Source organism: Leopardus geoffroyi, chromosome C1 (genome assembly GCF_018350155.1).
Source record: "Leopardus geoffroyi isolate Oge1 chromosome C1, O.geoffroyi_Oge1_pat1.0, whole genome shotgun sequence".
In the NCBI taxonomy this organism is placed as follows: domain Eukaryota; kingdom Metazoa; phylum Chordata; class Mammalia; order Carnivora; family Felidae; genus Leopardus; species Leopardus geoffroyi.
Genome location: NC_059328.1, coordinates 56,394,902 through 56,416,353, shown reverse-complemented (window position 1 = coordinate 56,416,353; position 21,452 = coordinate 56,394,902). Strand labels below are relative to the sequence as shown.

The following is a 21,452-nucleotide window of genomic DNA, read 5'->3' as shown; positions in this document are numbered from 1 at the left end:
GGTAAATAATGCTTTGTTCGGCCATGATGTTTATCTGAGCTTCTTAGTGTCACAAGAACTTTGTGAGCAAACCGATTCAGTAGTATCATTACCTTAAAGATGAGAGAGTTGATCTCATCATGACTCCTATCCTTCCTCTCCAAAATGTGAGCTGCACAACATGGGAAATACTCATAATGTTAAGTCTACTTCAACCTTTTCATTGTACAGATATGATGGAGGTCCAGGGAGGCAAATAAAATGTCAGGTTTCCTCATTCCAGGGTACTGTTGGCTTTATGGAAGAAGGAGAAACTGCATTAAATGTATTACTTAATGAAATATACATGCTGAGTTCACACTTGTTAAAATTTTTTAAAATATGCAACTTGGGGTAGAGTTGGAGCAGAAAGGACTTGCTCTGCCTCCCAAGCCAGCTCAGTGTACCCAAGCCAGCCTCCCAAGCCAGCCTCCCAGTCACCTGCCTCCCAAGCCAGCTCAGTGTACCCCAAGCCTTGGTGGTTCTCAAGTTGAGCTTTAAAGATAGACCTCAGGGTTGCCCTGATCAGTTTCAACGTATATACTGCCCCTACCCTCATCTCCCAATTTGGCCATCTGTCCTTCTGCCCCCTGTCCCATTTGACAAGATTTTTCTTGTGGTAACAGAAGATTGCAAACAGAATTTCCTCCCTGGTTTTACTTCAAGGACTTAGGTCCCATGCCCAGCATCCCTTCTAGCTGCTGTGGCTGCTCCCATCCCTCACTCCATCACTTCCTGATTCCAGGGTGTCTCAGTCTTCTTATAAAAATCCAAGGACTAACTAGCCCAGTGGTTCTTAAACGATCCCTGCTCTTGGTTTCCCTGCTCTTGAAAAATCTGATTTCATATATCTTCAGTGAAACCTGGGCTGCATTTTAACACTTCAGGTGATTTTAATGCAGCATTCTACCTGATCAGTAATTTGCAACTGATATCCAGTATTTTAGTGCTTTTCAAATTTATTGTACATACATATCTCCTGGGGATCTTAAGAGGCAGATTCTGATTTAGTAGGTCTAAGGTGGGCCCTGGGATCTGCATTTCTCACAAGCAAGACTCCATTCTTCTTCTTCCTTGCCTCAGAGAGCAATTTGGTTCATTCCATTCTGTTGTACTTCTGTGTCAGAAAATCTCTATCACTGGCATTAGAATGCCAGTTTTAATGTTTTATCCTCCTGAAAATTGCCCAACTATTTGGAGACAGAGGGTGTTGTTGCCAACAGAGCTGAGACATGCTTGTGTCCCCAGCTAGCCCGCCATTTCCTTTACTGGAAACCATCAGATGGCCTTCATCATTGTGGCTGGCATCTGCCTCTGCCTCTACTTCCTGTTTCTGTGCTTCATGGTGTTTCAGGTGTTTCGGAACATCAGTGGGAAGCAGTCCAGCCTGCCAGCCATGAGCAAAGTCCGGCGGCTGCACTATGAGGTGAGCAAATCTCTTGGCTCATGCAGGATCTGGTTACTCGGTGTCTCCTGCTTGATATGTAAACACATACCACACACCTATACCTGGAGATTAGAAGCCTTTATTTCAAATACACATCGAGAGGTTCTCATGTAAGGTAGGAGCTCTGGGCAAAATAAGAGGCTAAATCCGACCCTAAAAACACCTAGCTGGCCTGCATGGATCTTGGAGTTTTCTGTGGTATATATGTCTTTCTGTCCTCAGTAGGGGTGAACTCGTTCAGCAGGTTCTTCAGCTTTGGGGTGGAATGTGGGTGATACTAGATGGGAGATTTGACTAGGGCAGAATCAGCCTTGAGACTGGGCTTCAGCCCAGGTGATCTGATTTTTAGACTCCCAAGAGGCTACATTTCCCCTAAAATATCCAGCAGGTGATCAGATAGAATTCGGTAATTTCTGTTTATATATTATGCATCTCATTCAAGGGAAAACACTCAACATCCTCTAATCTCTAATACAAGCAACACATTCTTAATTTTTCAAGGATCCCTTGGACTCATGCCTAAGTGGCTGTCCTTGGAGAGACATGGGCCTAATTCCTCCGTGAAAAGAAACAGAAACTGCAGAACCCCAGGGTTTTTATATGCAGTGGATCTGCAACTAAGCACCCCTGAATAAGAGGTGTCTCTCCCTGAAACACAGGTTCCATTAAATCCTGCTCTCAGGAAACCCTGGGCACTTGCTGAAGCTTTGCCTGTCTCTAGAGCTGGAGTGACACATGAGAAAATTCAACCAAATCCACTTCATGTTGATTAATATGCACATTTCTTTTTGTTCACTGGAGCAGAATTTTATTACAACCGCAGAAAACTTGGATTTGGTGACTTTGAACCCTTGCAGAGAAGCATAACCAGCTTAGCAGGGAAATTAGCAGCTTCACCACGTGCTGTGAATATAATTTCCCAGGCTCTGGTATCACTGTTTCATGAGAGATAAGAACATAAGAAATATTTGGCCCAATAAATTTTTCAGCCACATTCACCTCTGCAGGAGAAATATTACTGTGTGAAATTATTTTACTAGTCACTCTTAGGGATTTGGTTTTATATATTTCTTTAAAATTAGTTTTTTATAGATTTATATATTGAGAAAAGGATTGGTACCAGCTGGGAGAGTGTTAAGCTACTCTTTTTCTCCTTCCTAACAGGGGCTGATTTTCAGGTTCAAGTTCCTCATGCTGATAACCTTGGCCTGTGCTGCTATGACTGTCATTTTCTTCATCGTTAGTCAGGTAAGTGGATCCTGAACAGTCAGGGTGAGAATGTGCTGGAGAGGTGCCTCTACTCTGCATAGAAAATTCTAGAGAGCCACTGAGGAAGGAGCAGGGAGGCTGTAATGCTGGGCAGCTCTTCAAACCATGTTTTTTTTTTTTTTTAAGTTTTTTCTTTTTTTTTTTCAACGTTTATTTATTTTTGGGACAGAGAGAGACAGAGCATGAACGGGGGAGGGGCAGAGAGAGAAGGAGACACAGAATCGGAAACAGGCTCCAGGCTCTGAGCCATCAGCCCAGAGCCTGACGCGGGGCTCGAACTCCCGGACCGCGAGATCGTGACATGGCTGAAGTCGGATACTTAACCGACTGTGCCACCCAGGCGCCCCATAAACCATGTTTTTTAAGGGACATTCCACCTGGCCAGAGGTGGACGGAATTTTCCCTTTCAGTACAGCCTCACGGGAAGAAGAAGTTGCTGAATAAATTAAAAGCCTGTAGCCAGATGGAAGGGCACTTATTTCATTTAGTTGAGAATACACTTTTCAAGCCCTATAGCAGAACGGCAATAAGCAAGTATCAGTTTGATTTGATCCTTATCTAGCATTAACATAGATCCTTTTACAGTCCATCAGCCATTCTTTGCAGTAATTATATTGCCACTTAAACATGAAATATAATTCACAAGTCCCCTTGATAGAATCTTACCTTTCTGCTGGTTATTTCCAAAACTCAAAGTTTTGCTCTCTTGATGACCTCAATAATGGTAATAATGTTGAAATATTGGTAACTGGTTTTGGAAAGTGGAAAGTACTGTTTAAATCTGACATGCTACCTTTCTGTCATTCATTGGAGCTTCGCAAAAATCCTGTGGGGAAGTGGGGTAAGTTTTGCTATCCCAGTTGCTAAGATGTGAAATCGAATGGCCTTAGAGACATTTCCCATTTGTGCTCTTTTCCAGCCGGGTAGGATTGTGGATGGGTTATTTCACAGTTCTAACGTTGAATATTCTTATATGTAGAACGGATGTTCTGCAAAAGGTGGCTGTAAGGATCACGGGCAGCAATGCTTGCAAAGTAATTTGCAGAGTGCCTGGCACGTCGTGGGCAGGAATAGCTGTGCTCTTGTGAATAAAAAAAAAAAGGGGAGGGGGTAAATATTGTGCCAAAGGACATTCAGTAAGTTAGGGACCAGAACCCAGTCCTTTTGACTTTTTCTTTTCTTTTTTTGCCAACTGTTCTGTCCTCTCTGTATTTGGCCCAAACTGAGAATGTAAGTAGTGCAGATAGAGCCTTGGGATGCAGATTTGTCTTGTTCTGCTAGCTTATTTCCTCAGAGGGGCTCCTGTGCTTTCTTGTGCCATAGACCAACCCCCTTGGGCAACCTGGTGGAGGCTGTGGGCTTCTTCTTGGAATGTTTTTAAATGAGTAAAATAAAAACTTTGGACTTCAAAGGGAATCAGATATATAGGTATTTGCAATTATATATGTTACAGATATTACAGATCTATATCTATAATTGTGATTGATATGAAATTATGATTTCTATTGGTGGCAGAATTATCAGTGGTGCTAATATTAACAGGAACTTGTTTTCTACATTCATAAATGAAAGAAATGGTAACTTTCAGTTAGAAACGGGTGAAAATAAAGATATAATTGTTCTCATTCCCGTTCATGGACCTCTTGAACTTTATGGAAGGACACCCAAGGGCGCCTCTGACCCAAGTTAGGAGCCCCTCGAGCCATGTGGGCTCTGCCCACTGGGCAGTGTTAGTGTTGCTGTTGAAGGCTGATGTGAATGTGGAAAAAAAAAATAAAACAAATATGCATATCTGTCTTCGTAAGTTCAGCCTACCACATCTGCTGTGACCTACACCAGTGCTGTGTTTGTATCAGACTGTTTGTTTATAAAGCCTTGGAAATTTCACTCGCCACTCCAAATGCAGTAAAAATATTTCAAATTCTGAATGAGTTTTTTATTCCACCAGCTGAGACTCAAACAAGGGTGTCTCAGGCCTGACTTATCCTTTGGCCAGTTCCCTCGTGTGACCAAAGTGTCCAGCCCTCCAGTGCCGCGGTAACGCGCTGTGGTACTTAATATGGCCAGTTGGGGGAGTCCGAGAGAGCAGGGTGTGCTTGGAGAAAAAGAACCTCAAGTTAAGCTGGACTGAAGAATAAAAGGCAATCCCAAGATATGTTCCCAGGGAGGCAGAAAGAAAGGGCACTTTTGGTCCTAACAACATGTGTCTGCCACCTTAGAAAGCTGAAGCCACACCACCACAGTCCCCATGCCACTTACCCTCCTGCCTCTGCAGAGGGTCCCTTCCACCTGAAGTCAAGAAGGGACAACTGGCCGATCTTTGAGGCACCTATGTGTTTCCCGAATTTAGCCTTGTATATGTTAGATAGCGCACCTTTTTAAAGCAAGGTAGGCCAATTCTTCTAAGGAGCAGAGTTTGTGGCTTTTCTTTGGAGAAAAAGATTAATATTCCATTGCCCCAGTATTTTCTAACATAGCTCCAGCCTGTGGCTGGCTTTTTATATCTGCCGCGACAGTCAGCCCGGGAGTGGATTTCTACTCCAAGGGGGTAGCAGCGAGTTCTTTTGGATTCCATTAGCTCCTCACATTCCTCCTGCTGGGTTATTTTTTTAAGGTTTATTTATAGATATCTAAGACGTTTTCAGGCATAACTCTCAATGTCCCAGGTACTGTACTAATATAGTCATCAGAGGATTTATTTTTTAATGTCATTTTGGAATGTCTCAGCAATGAGCTCACCTGAAAGAAAACCTATTGGGTAACTTTTTGAAATAGATCCCAGCCTTAGGTAAAAGGAATGTATTAAAACTCCCATTATACTCTCGGGCTTGCTGAGAGAGCTTGCATTTAAGCCCCATGAAATATAATGCGAGGGGATCTCGCCAGGATATTGAAGCTCTGAGGCCAGGAATGAAGGGCTAACAGGAAGCTGTGGAATGCAGTGACCTTGAGGCTTTGTAGCTGGGTCCTGAGGGGCAGTCTTTTAATGCCTGCCATTTTAATGGCCTCAGTCATAGCAACGGAGAGATGGTACATCACAGTCTGGTATTTTAGCCCCTTCCCTCTGGAAAAGAAAGAGGCGTTCCGTTTAGAGGTAGCGGACAGTAGGGAACAGAAGTGCAATGCAGGGAAGAAGGTCACCAACCTTCACTAAGGGGACCCCCAGGTGCCTGACATTCAGGTCAAGCCACATGCAGCAAACTCCCAGAGAGCCTGTCCCCGGCTCTTTTGTGTGTGTGTGTGATCACTTCATTCTGTCACTTACGGAGGAAATGTTTCCAGTAAGAGAGCCTGTGTCTGGGATTTGGAAATCTTGTTGTTAAGTGGAATGTTGGTTGTCAAGACTACTGGGTGTAAAGGGATTTGACCTTCACTTGGCTCCAGGGGTATAATTGGGTGGTTTCACACAAAAGTAAATTGTTCAAATGTTAAATCAGGAAAAACAGGGACTTTTAGAAATAAGACTTATGCAGGGGGAAGATGATTTTCTTTTCTTTTCTTTTTTTTTCACTGGGGGCTATCTGATTTTTTTCTCCAGAAGTTAAAAGAGGGTGAGTGTCACCTCTCTGCCTTGGCGTTAATAAGATTTTGGATTTACAGGGCCTGCCTGCTCTGTTGAGGCTGCTTACTGTGGTTCACGTTGGTGGGAATGTGCTCAGAGCTCAGGAGGTCTCAGGCAGGAATAATTGAGGGAGGAGAAGGGCAGGCACACACAGTCGAGGGACACTGTGTATACAGCTCACTTATGCAAATTCAACTCTTTGCCCTCAGCAGGAAATAATACATTTAGAGATGACAAATTATGGGTACGGGTAATTCTGCAACTCCATGCTAAACAAGGTGCATGTGTCTCACAGCAGACATGAGACAGGGGCACGAATCTGCTGTGGCTCCTCAGGCCACCTGAGCGCCTGTGTACCCCTCGTGGTATGAGCATTCTCATTTCAGTGGTTCTACTGTAAAGTTGTATTTTGCATATATATCCAGTTTATTATACCATACATTACTATGTCTAGGATATATAGTGCGTATATATTGCTATATGGATTTGAATATATGAACCTGTGTATAATAATGTGCATTATGGTTAATTAAGTGAGTTTTCAAAGGAAGTTTGGTCTTCCACAATAGTGGCTTCATATGCCAACTTAACACACTCACCCCTGTTTACAATAATATTCCTACTGTTGAGAATACCTTCTTTTGGAGTCAGAGCCATGACTTTCTGGCTGAGCAATCTTGGGCGAGATAATGTACCTCCCTATAGCATAGTTTACCATATGTTGAGTGGAAATATTACCTGCCTACCTCATAAAGCTGTTATTAAGACTGATCTCTTCCATGTAAAATTCTTACTGTAGTACCTGACATATTAGCTTTGAATAAATGTCAACTATCATTATCTTTGCTATTATTTTAAAATGTCTTAGCTTTGCTAATATCTGTGTTAGAGAGCAATATTTAAGTGAAATAACACTACCCATTGATGTCTTACTTTTAAGTAAAAGTATCATTATTTACTATGCAATGCAATATTTTCTCTTTACTTTGCAATCTGATATTTTCTTAGAGTGACTGTTTCTATCCTCCCTTTCTATTTCCATGGATTTGCACTTGCATTCCTGCACATGCCAGTACTTTTGTCCATATTCATTCAACAACCGTCTGTCTGTCGAGTACCATTGTGTACCAGGAATACAGGTGACTGTTTTCTTGAGATCAGTCATGCCAGTCCTGACAAGAACCCATTTCAGCAAAATTCAGTACTGAGTATTCCCAGCGTATGTCATTGGAAGTAGGGTCTCTTGAAGGCCCTTCCCTTATTGAGGGACCCGCCGCCTTAACAGAGTAGAAGAAAATCAGAACTGTGTTACTTCATTTTACCGACAGTTCCCATCCCAGCCTCCCCTCCTCCATCACACAGAACGGTTCTCTTTGTTATGACAGCAGGTACATATATTTCCAGGAACTCTCTTAAGACTTCCTCTCCTCTTCCATTATATTCATTAAAAATCATCTTAAGTATGCCCTAAGTACTGTAATTTTTATAAAGTTAAGATATTCTTCTTTAAAGAAGAAGAGTGACATTTGGAGACATTGCTAAAAAGTCAGCCCTAAGTAGCTTGAATGCTTGTACATTGTTCTAAAATCAATAATGGTTATGAAATTCTTCTTTGCCAAAAAATATTCCTGAGCACATCATATCAAGTGAATTATTTTTGAAAATAAATAAGAGTTTGCAATGGTGGTTTATGCATCACAAAAATGAAAAATTATGTGTCACCAAGGCCAAACTAAAACTGGTAAGTCTACAGGTAACTTAATTAACTTACACTCCAGGTATTTCAAAAGGAAACACCTGTACTTACAGCTTTATTATGCCTGGGGCCCCTCGGGTTGTGGGCTATAAATACGGTGTCAAATGAATACAGATACCATCAGTATCAGATACAAATGAATAGATTACCACCTTACACTTTAGCTCCAAGAAGGTCTCCTAGAGATGGTTTACATAATGCAGTCTCATTAAGTTATCACAGGAACATTTGTCCAGTATTCTTTTACTCCCATTTAAGATGTCCTGTAGCAAGCAGAAGTGGTCAGAGTCGTTTCATTGATCTCAGAGCTGGCACAAATGTTTAGTCACTCGGGTCAGCAGTTCTGTTGACAGTTCTTAGTGTAATCCATATGTCATCAGACAGCCCTCAAAACAATTATCAAGTCATTAACATAGACAAAACCAGCCTCAAAACATTCTTGTAGAATTATAAAGCATATGAGAGCTTCATAATTACCTTCATGAGTGACTTACATAGAGTGACAATGTAAGACCTAAGATTTATTGTGTTTACTGTGTGTCAGGACATTTCTAGGAATATGTTTACTTAATTCTCCTCAGTAACCCTGCAAGTTTTTATATTGCCCTTAAGGTCATTGAAGTTCAGAGTCTTCATCTTAACTTCACTTACATTAAGCAGAGAGTGCGTGGTAAAGTCTGCATTGAACCCCGTCTCTGACCCCAAGCCTGTGTCTCCCTGCTTCCCCACTCTGCCCCACTAAGGAAAGCGACTCACTCTCACTCATTTGCTTCTTTAATCAGCTTGTCTTCATTGAGCCACTGTGATGCGTCAGGCACCGAGGGTATGGCAGTAAACAAGTCCGAAATGGTTTCTGCCTACAGGGCGTTACATCTAGCTGGGAAGAGGACAGAAGAGGAGTTATAGTTATGGATAAGTGTGAGACTCAAACACAATTTCTTTTTTTTTTTTTTAATTTTTTTTAACGTTTATTTATTTTTGAGACAGAGACAGAGCATGAACAGGGGAGGAGCAGAGAGAGAGGGAGACACAGAATCTGAAACAGGCTCCAGGCTCTGAGCTATCAGCACAGAGCCCGACGCGGGGCTCGAACTCACGGACCGTGAGATCATGACCTGAGCCGAAGTCGGACGCTTAACCGACCGAGCCACCCAGGCGCCCCCAAACACAATGTCTTTAAATTAAGGCTAACTATGTACTGCTGTTCAAGGAAGAGATACTCTCCGGGTGATTCTGATATACAGCCAATGTGAGAACTACTGACTTTGTACCTGACACACAGTAAGCCCTCAGTGAACCTAAATCCATACTGGTATGATTTAGGTTTTAAAAGGAGTCTTACATGGCCCTTTAGTTTTCCTGGAGGTTAGAAGACATTTGGTTTTTGTGTTGGTTGGCTCCTGTCTTGGTGTTATATTTCTTCTTGGTTCTAATTGCATGTCACTGTCCTTTTTCCATAGGTGACTGAAGGCCACTGGAAGTGGGGCGGCGTCACAGTCCAAGTGAACAGTGCCTTTTTCACAGGCATCTATGGAATGTGGAACCTGTATGTCTTTGCTCTGATGTTCCTATATGCACCATCCCATAAGAACTACGGGGAAGACCAGTCCAATGGTGAGTTTCAGTCTCTTTAGAACAGCTGTCTTCAGGATATAGGCTTCAGTCTCTACAAGGCTCACATAGCAAAGGCTCTGGGTTCCCCAGGCAAACTTTCCCTCCAAATGTCAATGAGTGCCCCTAGGGACTGGAGAGCCATAAGACAAAAAGCCAGCACAAGGCAGGTATTTCTTTAAGTCATCTTCTTTTTTTGTTTTTAATGTTTTATTTATTTTTGAGAGAGCACAAGCAGGGGAGGGACAGAGAGAGAGGGACCAAGGCTCTGAAGCAGGCTCTGCGCTGACAGCAGAGAGCCCTATATGATGGGCTTGAACTCATGAACCACAAGATCATGACCTGAGCTGAAGTAGGATGCTCAACTGAGCCACCCAGGTGCCCATCTTCTACTTTCTTAATCTTTAAGTATTAGGGATACTGCATTCTAGCCTGAAACATGTGCCAGTTTTAGTATAAAACTTAAATTTGCTTTCCTTAATTTTTTGAGCAAAATTGACTATTGGAGATTATGCCATATTTATTCTTCTAGTTTGAGAGGCAAAATCTTAAGGTATCATGTAGAATGGAACTAGGTCCTGAGATTTGAAGATTGAGCTGGATTCATTTTTTTCTCCTGCTCATTCTTCTGCAAGGCTGTTTGTTGACCTGCATCCAGACCAATAGCTATTTACCTACCTGTCTCCATGGCCTTCTTCTTAAGGGCAGTGGGTGCTACCAGGAGCCTTAGGGAACTTAGCCAGTCCGGTTATTTTGTAAGTGATGAAACTGAGGCCCAGAGAAAGGAAGGGCTTGCCTGGGGTTTCTCTGCCAGCCATAACAGAGGGAAATGACTGTCACTGCCTAGGCCATGCTCTTAACTTGGAATAGGTGCCCTGCTAAGTGACAGATCTGAGAGCTCCTTTTTCTTTTGAATACTTAGTCCTACACTGTTTGGCTGCACCCTTATTCTTCCTTCTCTTTTTCACACCTGCTTTACCTTAGCCATTTACTTGCTATTCCTCAAATATAAGGTGTTCTTTCTCAAATCAGAGCTAGTGCCCTTCACTGCCTTGGAGCAGAGATCAGGGCTTGAAGGTCTGCATGTGTGCTATGGCACCACAGGTGGGTCTTGCTCATAGGAAGTTCTTACCATGTGTGTGTTGAATGAATGGATTCATATCCTATGTCCATTTGGGCCTAATAAAACCCTAGCCATCTTTTGGGCACATTCAAAATGGTTCCTTTTTCTTGAAACCTATTCCTCATCACTGCAGTTGCAGATCAGCAAACCGTGTTCAATAGAATATTGTTGCCATAGGATGTTGATAGGTTTTAGTAGTCAATTTGAGAATCATTGGGTTTTTAATCAGCATTAATGAGGTTTTTACTTAAAACATCTTAATGCCTTTAGTACATTAATTTTTACTGTAAGTCATTTTAAATGGGTAGGAGGAATAATGTTTCCCCAGATTACTTTTTTATAAAGTTTATTTATTTTGATAGAGAAAGAGAGAGAGGGAATGAGCTGGGGAGGGGCAGAGAGAGAGGGAGAGAGAGGATCGCAAGCAGCCTTAACACGGTCAGCACAGAACCCAATGTGGGGCTTGAATTCACGAACCATGAGATCATGACCTGAGCCCAAATCAAGAGTTGGATGTTTAACCGACTGAGCCACCCAGATGCCCCTCCAAATTCTTAAACCGTTTGGCACCGGACCCCTTTTTCCAGGCACTGTATTTGTTTGGAACTAGTGTTCTAAGGAACAGGCCTGGGGGAACATGATTACACATTTCATATGACACTGCATAAGTGTAATAGATGAGTTTGCCTGTGCCTTCCCTTTCCTGCCGGATTATTAACTCCTTAAGAGCCAAGGACAGGTTCTTAAGGGTGGTTTGAAAGTGTTGATTGAATTAATGCTTCAGAAATAAGAGTTCTAGATTAGTTTTCATATTTCACAGATGGGCCAATGATCTTGAGAGTTGGGGTAAAAGGACGGGGTGATGACATGAGAGGAGATGATGTGGGAAGTGAAGGGCATCTGTGCTGAGGGTTGGGATAGTGACTAGTCTCAACCACCGTCCACCTCCAGTGCTATACCTGCCTCTTCTGTGCAAGAGCATCCTTCAGGCTGGTCTTCCTCCCTACTCCTTGGCTGGTCACACTCAGTGTGGGAAATGGGGGCACATGGCCTCTCAAACAGTGGACCTTCATAACACCAGCAGGAAGGGACTCTGGGCTTGTGAACGAGAATCTTGATTTCATTTCATGGTCATCCTGTTGGACTTTGACAGAAATCATATGGACGTGTGTGTGACTTGAGAATATTAAGCAGGAACCCAGTAGGTGAAGTTCCTCCCTTCCAGGGAAATACCACATAAAGCAGTCGCTGGACTTCCTGGGAAGTTGGAATAATACTACTAATGGGTAGTAGTTATTGAATTCTGACTGTGTGCTAGGCTGCTCTATGTAAACTATTATGGTTGTTTTTTGCTATGTGACGAGTGGCAGACTGCTTAACCTCTCTGTGTACCATTTCTCCCAACTGCAAGTGATCTCTTAAAGTCTTTTGGAGCCATAAAATTCTGTGGTTCTCTTCCTTCCCGTTGGCAAAGAAGGAGCAGAAGAGCACCTCCTGTCCTAAGGTGGCAGCCCAGAGGGTGATTCTGTCATAGGTAAGGGGTTTCCAAACACTGGTGAGAATTTGCCCATCCCGGCACTTTTAGGTACCTGAGAGGCCAGAGCCATGGCCCAGCCTGCAGTGGGAGGATGACTTCCCGCCATGCTATTGGGCCAGAGGCTTGATGTGCAAGCCAGATGTCAGGCAGCTCCCATTAGGACTTCTTACTCTGCACAACAACCACCCCCTGAGGCTTGAAACCTTGCAGTTGAGAATAGCACTTGATCTGTTCCCCATCAGAGTTTTTTGTTTGAAGGCAGCTTGACCTGTAATTTCACAAAAAGTTCAAAAGCTAGTTCTCAGCAGGTGGTCATATCCCCCAAATCCCTTGCCAACTGGCGTTCAGAAGTATTCATGGTTTTGTTTTGATTTTCTTTTTTTTTTGGATGTCACTACGACTGGGACATACCACTAGCATTTAGTGGCCAGATTCTAGGGATGCTAAATATCCTTCAATGAGCAAAACAGTCCCTTGTACTAGAGAATTCCCCTGCCTAAAATGCCGATAGAACCCATGTTGAAAAACATTCTTCAAGCAGTTTCATGGGTAGACTTTTTTGGGACCCTGTTCTGATCATAAACACAAGTCACACAGTTGAGTAGTTCTGTGATGGTGACATGATCAGCTGTGACTTCACAGCAGCCCATGAGCACCTGGCAGTTTGTTGTGCCCTTCCCTTCCCATGGTCACATGGTACTGTGACCTTGTGCATTTGGAAGGGAGTCTTCTATGTTGGGTTCTCTGATCATTTTCCTTCTCTACCCTCTTTCACTTTTCATCTCTTCATCTGTTGCCAGACCACACAATGTCTCCTAGGAACTGTGGAACATTTGCCAAAATTTTGAAGCTCCTTGGAAAGAGCTAGTTTGGAATATCACATAGAAACCTAGAAAATGAACTTCTGTATTTTAAAATTCTCTGGGTCTCTGGATGACATCCCTTCTCCTCCCCCAGCCTTCCCCTGCTCCTCTTCCTTTCTCGTGGAAAGTTTTTATTTTTAAATTGGCTTGGGCTCCCCCACACCCCCACCACCTTGCTTTTAAGGTCTGGAGCCAAGAATTCAGTTCTCTTGCTATGGAGAATGAATCCCAGGTTTGTGGTGCTTTTTGCCTTCGTGAGACGGATCCTGGAGAGACCTCTGGAAAAAGCTCCTTTCCAGGAAGTTGGCAGGCAGTTTCTGATGCAGCCAAAGGGATAAGGAAAGAGAAAGAACATTGAGAGGGGTTGTTTTGTTTGGACGTGGAAAGAGATGCCAAGTGTCAGGAGGGAGTGGGTAGGGAGGAAATGAAAGCAGAGAGCATAGATTTTGTTTCTCCCTTTTGGTCAAGGAATAGACTGACAGAAACAAAGCAGATGGCAAGTTCTAGAAAGGGTCAGCTTCCAAAGAGCGTTTGTTTTTCTTATATATATATTTTTCTCTTTTATTGTGTGCATCAGGAAGCGACCCTTAGAAATGAACCACTCAGTGCTTCAGTGCTTAGCACTGTGTCAGGTTTGATAAGATGGAGTGACATGAAGCCCAAAGGAGTGACTAAGACAGAGTCCCTGCTCTCATGGAGAGCTGGTAGCCTTGTCTGAGAGACCAGGCTTCCTTGACTGCCTCCTGAAACTCAGGATATGGGAGAACATCTCCAGGCCAGAATGCCCTCATGTTTTTAGCAGCTCACTGGTGCTGCAAGGATGTGAAGCTATGGGTTCCATCTTTTTGGTTGATTTACCATAGCTGCTGGTACCAACATGTTTACATGGATCAATTTTATATACATACATATATATATGACTCTGTATCTATGTACATATGTTTATATATAAACATTTTATGTGTATGTGTACATATATGTATACACATATACAAACATATATGTAAATTTTTTTAATTTAGCAGAGATATTTTAGAACTCTCTTTCAAGGACCATTCACATTTTCTGCCCTGCTCCTGCTGCCTTTTCATTAAAGTTGTTCTTTTTTACCTGTTTCCAATAGCAATTTGTGAGTCATTCTGGATGTCTTCCCAGGCAGGAATGGATCTCAGCTAACCTTAGGTTGGAGTGGAGACAGCATCTCCCAGGGGTTCAGCATCGATGTCCTGCACACACGACGAACTGTCCAAATCCTTTCAGACATCAATTCTCGTGGGAAAAAAAGTTGGAGTTGCTTATAAAGTCAGACGATTCTTAATAATAGTTTTGATTTTTGTGTTCTTTCGTCTTTGGATTCTTGTCAGAAGGTTTTAGAAAAAAACTGAGGAACGGAATTCCTGACTGGATGACTATGACGAAGGGAACAGGAGACACTCTAATTGCCAACCGGTTCCTTTCTATTTCTATTCGCACTAAATGTCTTCTGTCTGACACACTCATTCTGCTGGAAGCCACAGCAGCAGCCCCAGGTCCCATGTCATGGAGCTCACTACCACACTGTGTCAATTTTACTGCCAGAGGCTTCTAAGGTCTCCTGCTGCTTGTTTCACAGAAAAGGTGGCTTTGGCTTTTGTTGCCTCAGTAAATGTTTGGTTTGAGTCATGAGGCTCTGACAGTGGCTGCCTTTTATTGAGGCCTTCCCCTTGGTTGCATGTTAGATGACCCACCCATGGCTAGCCTGGCTTCTCGATGTCTGTGAGCAGTGATGGAAATGGTCTTACCACCAGGGCTGGGCTCGGACTTGGAAGTAGGTCTCAGTAGCCTTTTCCCATTTTCTAATGAAGTTCGCAAGCAGGTCACAAGCCATCATTAGCCTAGCACCTCTTGCTCTGTTATTTGTAGTTGGGCACTTTCTGTCTCCTGCCTCTCCCAAGGTTGCTGTCCCTCCAGTGACCTGATCTCTCCTTTCCCAGGCAAAGTAGATCATTTTTTCCAGGTTTTAGAATTACCATCACTCCACTATAATAGGAGGTACCTCAGTCACTGTTTCCCTCAGTTGCTTTTGGGGGAGTAACTTTCTGCTTCCTAAATGTATCAGTTTGGCAAGGCTGCTGTTACAAATACTGCAGACTAGGAGGCTTAAACAATAGAGATTCATTTATTTTCTCACAGTTCTGAAGGCTAGAAGTCCAAGTTCAAGGTATCCCCAGGATTGATTTCTTCTGCAGTTTCTTTCCTTGGCTTGTAGATGGCCATCTTCTCTCTACGTCTTAACGTAGCCTTCGCTCTGTGCGTATGTGTATCCTCATCTCCTTTTCGTATGAGGACATAGGTCATATTGGATTAGAGCCCACCCCAATGACCTCATTTTAACGTAATTACCTCTTTAAAGACCCCATGTCCAACTATAGTCACATTCTGAGGTAGTGGGTGGGAATCAGGACTTTAACACGTAAATTTGGGGAGGGTATAATTCAGCCGATAACATTAAGATTTCACTCACAGCTTCTAGGTTTTATTGTGTCCACCCTCTTGCAATTGCCCAGAACTTGGTATCTGGAGGCACTTTGGAGGTGGGTGGGGAATGGCTCATCCCAAGCTTGCTATAAACCACCTCATTGTTTTTCTCCTTCTGCCATGAACCAGCCTGGACTTTATTACAGAGAGTTATCTTTTGAGCTTAGCTTTGAAGAATAGGAGGTCAGTAGGTATGGGACTAGAGAAAATTCCACAAGAAAGAATGAAGTCAAGAGTGTTACAGAAAGAACATAAGGTTTGGAGGTAGACATAGGCCGTTTGGAATCCTGGCTCCAGTATGTACTGAGTATGACCTAAAGAAATATAAACTCATGGTATGGGAGCTTTCTGGCTTCTGGATCTGGGTAATGGGGCGTTCATTTGCCTTAGTGGTGGTTGTGAGGCTAGAATTAAGTAGCCCCTTTCATATTCTAAGACTGGTGGTCTCCCAGATTCTGTGAAATAATCTTGGAATTATCTTAGCAGTTCTCCTTCCTTTTATACTAAAGTAGCCACAGATAGGCAAGGGATGGGCATTAAAATGCAGCCAGTCGTAGGGAGTTGTGGTTATTGTTGTCTCGTTATAGTGCAGTTTATATAGCTTTGTGTGTCCCCAGGATGCATTCTAGCCAGTTAGAATCCAGTAGCAAGCAGCTACATACCTGTGGGTGCAATATTACAAATATGGATCCGTTGATAGTCCTCGGTGATTAAATCCAATGCCAGAGACTGGTCTCGTTTTGCAACGGCTAGACACAAACAAGCCTTCGTCTCCTTGTTAATTATCTGAGAGGAGCTGACACCATAACCAGGGAAAGAGACTTACTGCAAACTGAAGAATTCTTTTCTTTACCTTTCTTAATGTATTTTTTCCCCTTTTATTCTTCCCCTCCCCACTAAGTAGGTAACATACTGCATTTTCGGAAAGGCTTTTTTTTTTTTTTTTTTTTTTTTTTGTCTTAGATGGAAAGAGACTCCGAGCATGTTTGTGCACTGAGTAGCAGGAGCCAAGAAAGAAGGAGAATAACAGATGGAGCAAGACCTTGGCAGAAGTAGGAGTTGATGGAATTTGGAGGGAATGGAGGGATCCCCACTCCTGCCATGTTACTGCCATATTCCCACATTTACTCCCTAAGGCGGAGGGGGGGGGGGGTTAGCCTTCAGGATACAATAAAAGCACATGTGAATCATAGAGTTTGCTAGCCAGAGACCCATTGGCTGGGTCCTCATCCCAGCTCTACCAGGAGCAAACTGGGCCACATTAGAGAATAATTTCTCTAATCGCCTATTTGAGCCTCAGTGTCTTCCTGTCTTACAAAGAAATACAGGGCATGCTGAGCCCCTAATAGTGCATACGATAAATACTCATAAATAACAACTCTCCTTACTATCAGTACACTGATATTGTATACTATAAATTCTTGTTTATCAAACGCAAAAGTAAAATTAATATGATGAACAATTCATCCAGATTATTGCGTGTATATATTTATGACCATAACACGTTACGTGTGGACTCATACTTTGCTGGCAGACTCTTTGGCTGTTGGAAACTAGAATATTTACAAAAGAATCAACATAGCCTAAAGGTTGAGAGCCTGGATTCTGGAGCCTTATTGTTCTGGTTTGAATCCCACATAATTTACTAATCTGGCCCTTGGGCAAGTTACTTAACCTCTCTGTGCCTCAGTGTTTTCATCAGTAGAATGAGAATGATGACAGTATTTCTGTCAAAGGTCTGGTATGAGGATTAAATACATTAGTATTTAGAACAGTGTCAGGTACATGATAAACACTATAACATGGGTACTCATTAAAATAAAGCCAGGGGCACCTGGGTGGCTCCGTTGGTTAAGCATCCAACTTTGGCTCAGGTCATGGTCTCAGGGTTCATGGGTTCGAGCCCTGCATTGGGCTCTGTGCTAACAGCTCAGAGCCTGGAGCCTGCTTCAGATTCTGTGTGTGTGTGTGTGTGTGTGTGTGTGTGTGTGTGTGTGTGTGTGTCTCTCTCTCTCTTGTTCTTCCCCCTCTCACACTCTGTCTCTCTCTCTCTCTCAAAAATAAACATTTAAAAAAAGTTTAAAAAAAATAAAGAAGCCAAAGTTATTTTGGCTCAAGTGATCTGTAGAATCATATACATTTTTTAGGACATGCTAATTAGAATCACATTCTAAGCTTAAAGAATTAGCATCTTGGGTTCAAAATCTCGGTAGAATTACATTCTAGTGTCTATTTTTAAGTCTTTGGTGAAAGGGATTCTTTAGGTAAACACTAGGAGATGCTAATGCATTTACTGGGGTGGGCAGGGCTCTCTTTGAAAGTTTGATGACTCACACAGACATGCAGATCTGACAGTGGCTTTGAAGTTTTGATGGCTCACCCAGATATGCAAGTCAAGAACTAGTTTTGACCAAGAAATTTGAGGCCTCTGCATTATGGTAGACTGAGAAGTGGGCTAGAAGTTGCGGTAGTGAGAATGCAAGCTAGTGACCTGGGGAAATTTACTTGTACAAATCACGGTTCAGCATGACACCAGGGGGCCCTGTGTAAAGCATCTGCAGCCTTTGCACCCAACTGGTCTGTGCCCTTGCCCAAAGGACAATGAAGCTGGATGTGCCGGAGGCTGGGCTGATACCCCCTTTATTACTTGCTCTGCCCCTAGTCCTGTGGATTGGACCCTTACGTCAGTAGCCCCAAATAACCATTAGCAGTCCTCTGCAACAGCTTAGGACTGCTGCTGAAATAGGGTCTCTTAGGTAGAGAGTCACAGACTAGCATTTAATAAGACCAGTTGATCTGCACAGCTGCTGGGAAATGGGTCTACAATGAAAAACTAATACATGTGGCACATGTGAAAGGTGCCATGCAGCCCGTGGGACCAGTGTGTGGGGTGACTCCTGGGGTTCGGAGACCATGAGATTCACTGATGCTCAGCAATTCTTAGACTAGTGATAAGACATTAGTTGTAAGTGTAGGGCCAGAGTCGCTTCTAAGTTTCAGTCCCAGTTGAAAACAGCACTTATTTATTTAATTCTGTGGTTTGATTTAGGAAACATTTTAGTTCCCCAAAATATGAAATCGTGCGTACATGGTATAAACATAAAAATCACAGACATAACCAGCACCCCTTTCTGTAAATACCCAAATCCACGTGTATGCCCCTCAGACAACAGTCCTTAAACAGTTAGGTCCTGACGTTTTCCATTTTCCCTTTGCCAATTATACATTCATTTAATTTGTGTCCTGGCAGGTAGGAGAACGCTTTAATTTACAGAAACTTACTTTTTCTTGCTGGTGGAGAAAACACTACATTATTCCATCTTAGCAGAGGAACACCTCTGTCACTGATGATGAGTCCAAAACACTGGTGTTGTATACGGAATCCTGGGGGCAGCAGAAAATTCAGAACACATTTCTGGTACTTTTTTCCTGGAGAAGAAAACTCTTAAATGTTTCTAAATGTGTTACGTGTATTCCCTGCCCAATCTGTTGGTAAATATAGGCAGGTCTTGTTTCCCTTCACGTGGCGTAGCTGCTTTGTCAATTACTCACATGGAGTGGGTACGTGCCTCCCTCCCCATCACTGGGGAGGCGTGCGGTGCTGGCTTAGCCCACAGCAGAGACCTTAGAGTCAGACTTTCCTTCCCTGGCCTAGTTCCCGGCTCTGTCATGTGTCTGCCCCTTTACCTGGGGCAGTTACCTTACTTCCCTCCCTGTTTCCTCGTCTGTAAAGCTGCCATGATCAGAGTGCTCACCTGGGCTGGCTCTCGTGAGGATTAAATATGATTACATATAAAACATTGCGAATAGCGTCGGGTACAAAGTAAGTTCTCATTAAATGTTAATAATTACTGCAAATGATAATAAGCATTATGCTGACTCATCCATCATTCATATCTCTTCTCTGGGAGAAGAATGCTGTGAAACTACTGCAGAGTCTTGAAGAAAAAGGTTAGGAGTTAGCCCTACGCGTGGGTGCCCTGGTTGTCTCTATAAGCTCAGGATGTGAAAGAGGGCTGGGGTCAGGGCAGTTGTTACTGAGGTGTATCCTGTCTTTCTTCTTCCCTGAACACATCTAACACCAAAACCCTCTTTCAGGTGATCTGGGTGTCCACAGTGGGGAAGAACTCCAGCTCACCACCACCATCACCCATGTGGACGGACCCACCGAGATCTACAAGCTGACCCGCAAAGAGGCCCAGGAGTGACAGGCTGCAGCACCTGGCTGGGACTGTCCCCCACATCCCAGCCCCTCTAACTAGAGCGGGGAGTGTGCCAGAGAGAGCTCAGGTGCAAAGGAATGCTTGAGGCTCTTAGCTGGGGTTTCTTCTTGGATCCGCGGCATGGACGTTTGTCAGCTTGCCTTCTGACTGTAGCTCTCACAGGAGGATTCCTGCAGCCACTAATGCATTGTGTATAACAAAACCTCTAATATGACACATTTTCTGTGATCATTGTTAATTAGTGACATAGTAACATCTGTAGCAGGTGGTTAGTAAACCTCATGTGTTGGGGGTGTTTTCCTTGGGGGATGGTTTGGGCCAGATGGGGTCTATATGGAGTGGAATTATTTGACTCTTTTTCCTGTTTTAGATTCTAGGATAGATTTTAACATTTTTGCAGCCCAGGATAGGCTGATGTCATAGTCTTCTCAATCCTAGTCTGTGACCACTTGTGTTTTTTTTTTTTTCTATTTATATCACCAAGTAGCCTATTGAGTTAATATTTAAGTTGTCGATAGATATGTGTCCCTATTTTTTATGGCATAATATAAAATAACTGAATCTCATGAGAAGGTCTGTTACACCAGGGGCATTTCAGCTTTGAAACCAAATCTGTGTATCCAATACTAACCAGTCTGTTGGATGTGGGTTTTAAAAAAAATGTTTGCTAAACTACCCAAGTAGGATTTACTGTATTAAATGGCCTTTGGGTCTGAAAAGCTTTTTTAACCTCTTGCTTAAAATGTGTTTTCTTTTGATAAGATGCTTCCAACAGCCTCCAAAAGTGTAGATCTGATCATTTAAATAAACCTGTACATGTACGCACATATGTATATGCACACGTCGCCCTCCTGCCCTACCAGCACACATGCCCGCAGGTTCTTTTCCCTGCTGAGTCTATGGGGTGGGAAACGGGTGGGAAAATAGCTTTATGAAAAGTTAAAATATTTTGCCACCAAATCAAAGTGCTTGGGGATGGTATCTGTGTCTGGAAAGAGGGTAATATTTTCTGTGCTGGGTGGTTAACCACTGTTCCCACTCCCCCACCCCGGCGGGACAGTGAGTGGCCACAGGGGCGGGGAAGGAAAGTTCTAGGACATACAAGCAGACAGCTGCCCCCACCACCTTATTCTCACTTCCCCAGTAGCCTGTTTCATTGTATTTTACCTCTGCCTTCCGAGAGACAGCGTGGTACGGCAGAGAGAAAGGATACTGGATCTGATGTTAGAAGGCTCAGTTTCCTGTCAAAGGTCTCTCATTAACAATGTGACCTGGTTGAAGCCACCTGACCTCGGTGTTCCCTCACCTACAAGCTGGAATTCATAAACTTTAACTGCTTCATGGGCTTGCGGTGCCAATTAAATGAGTTAAAGTATATGGAAATGTCTCTTAAACTCTAAGCCATATAAATGTGTTCTTCCTGGAATCCAAAAACAATTTTGTGAGTATTTTTCAGACACACACTCCTGCAGGTCTGAGGCACAGTCCATTTAACGTACCCTGGTTTTGGCTAAAGTCATGCTGAG

At 43.1% G+C, this 21,452-nt stretch overlaps 1 protein-coding gene across 4 annotated transcripts in view; it reads left to right on the top strand.

Moving 5' to 3' along the window:
• Positions 1-20,751, top strand: part of WLS (Wnt ligand secretion mediator) — a 101,670-nt gene extending 80,919 nt beyond the window's left edge. For 2 of the 4 annotated variants that reach the window (XR_006712360.1, XR_006712361.1), the window contains 5 exons: positions 1,301-1,444; positions 2,630-2,713; positions 9,513-9,666; positions 16,667-16,755; positions 19,802-19,838. Coding sequence is in view for 2 of the 4 variants with exons in the window: in XM_045477800.1 (XP_045333756.1) it covers positions 1,301-1,444; positions 2,630-2,713; positions 9,513-9,666; positions 19,802-19,911 (492 nt within the window). In the remaining 2 variants the exon portion in view is untranslated. Of the gene's footprint in view, positions 1-1,300; positions 1,445-2,629; positions 2,714-9,512; positions 9,667-16,666; positions 16,756-19,801 lie in introns of all 4 variants that reach the window. The other 2 variants (XM_045477800.1, XM_045477799.1) reach the window with 1 other exon arrangement.
• The last annotated feature ends 701 nt before the right edge of the window (positions 20,752-21,452 follow it).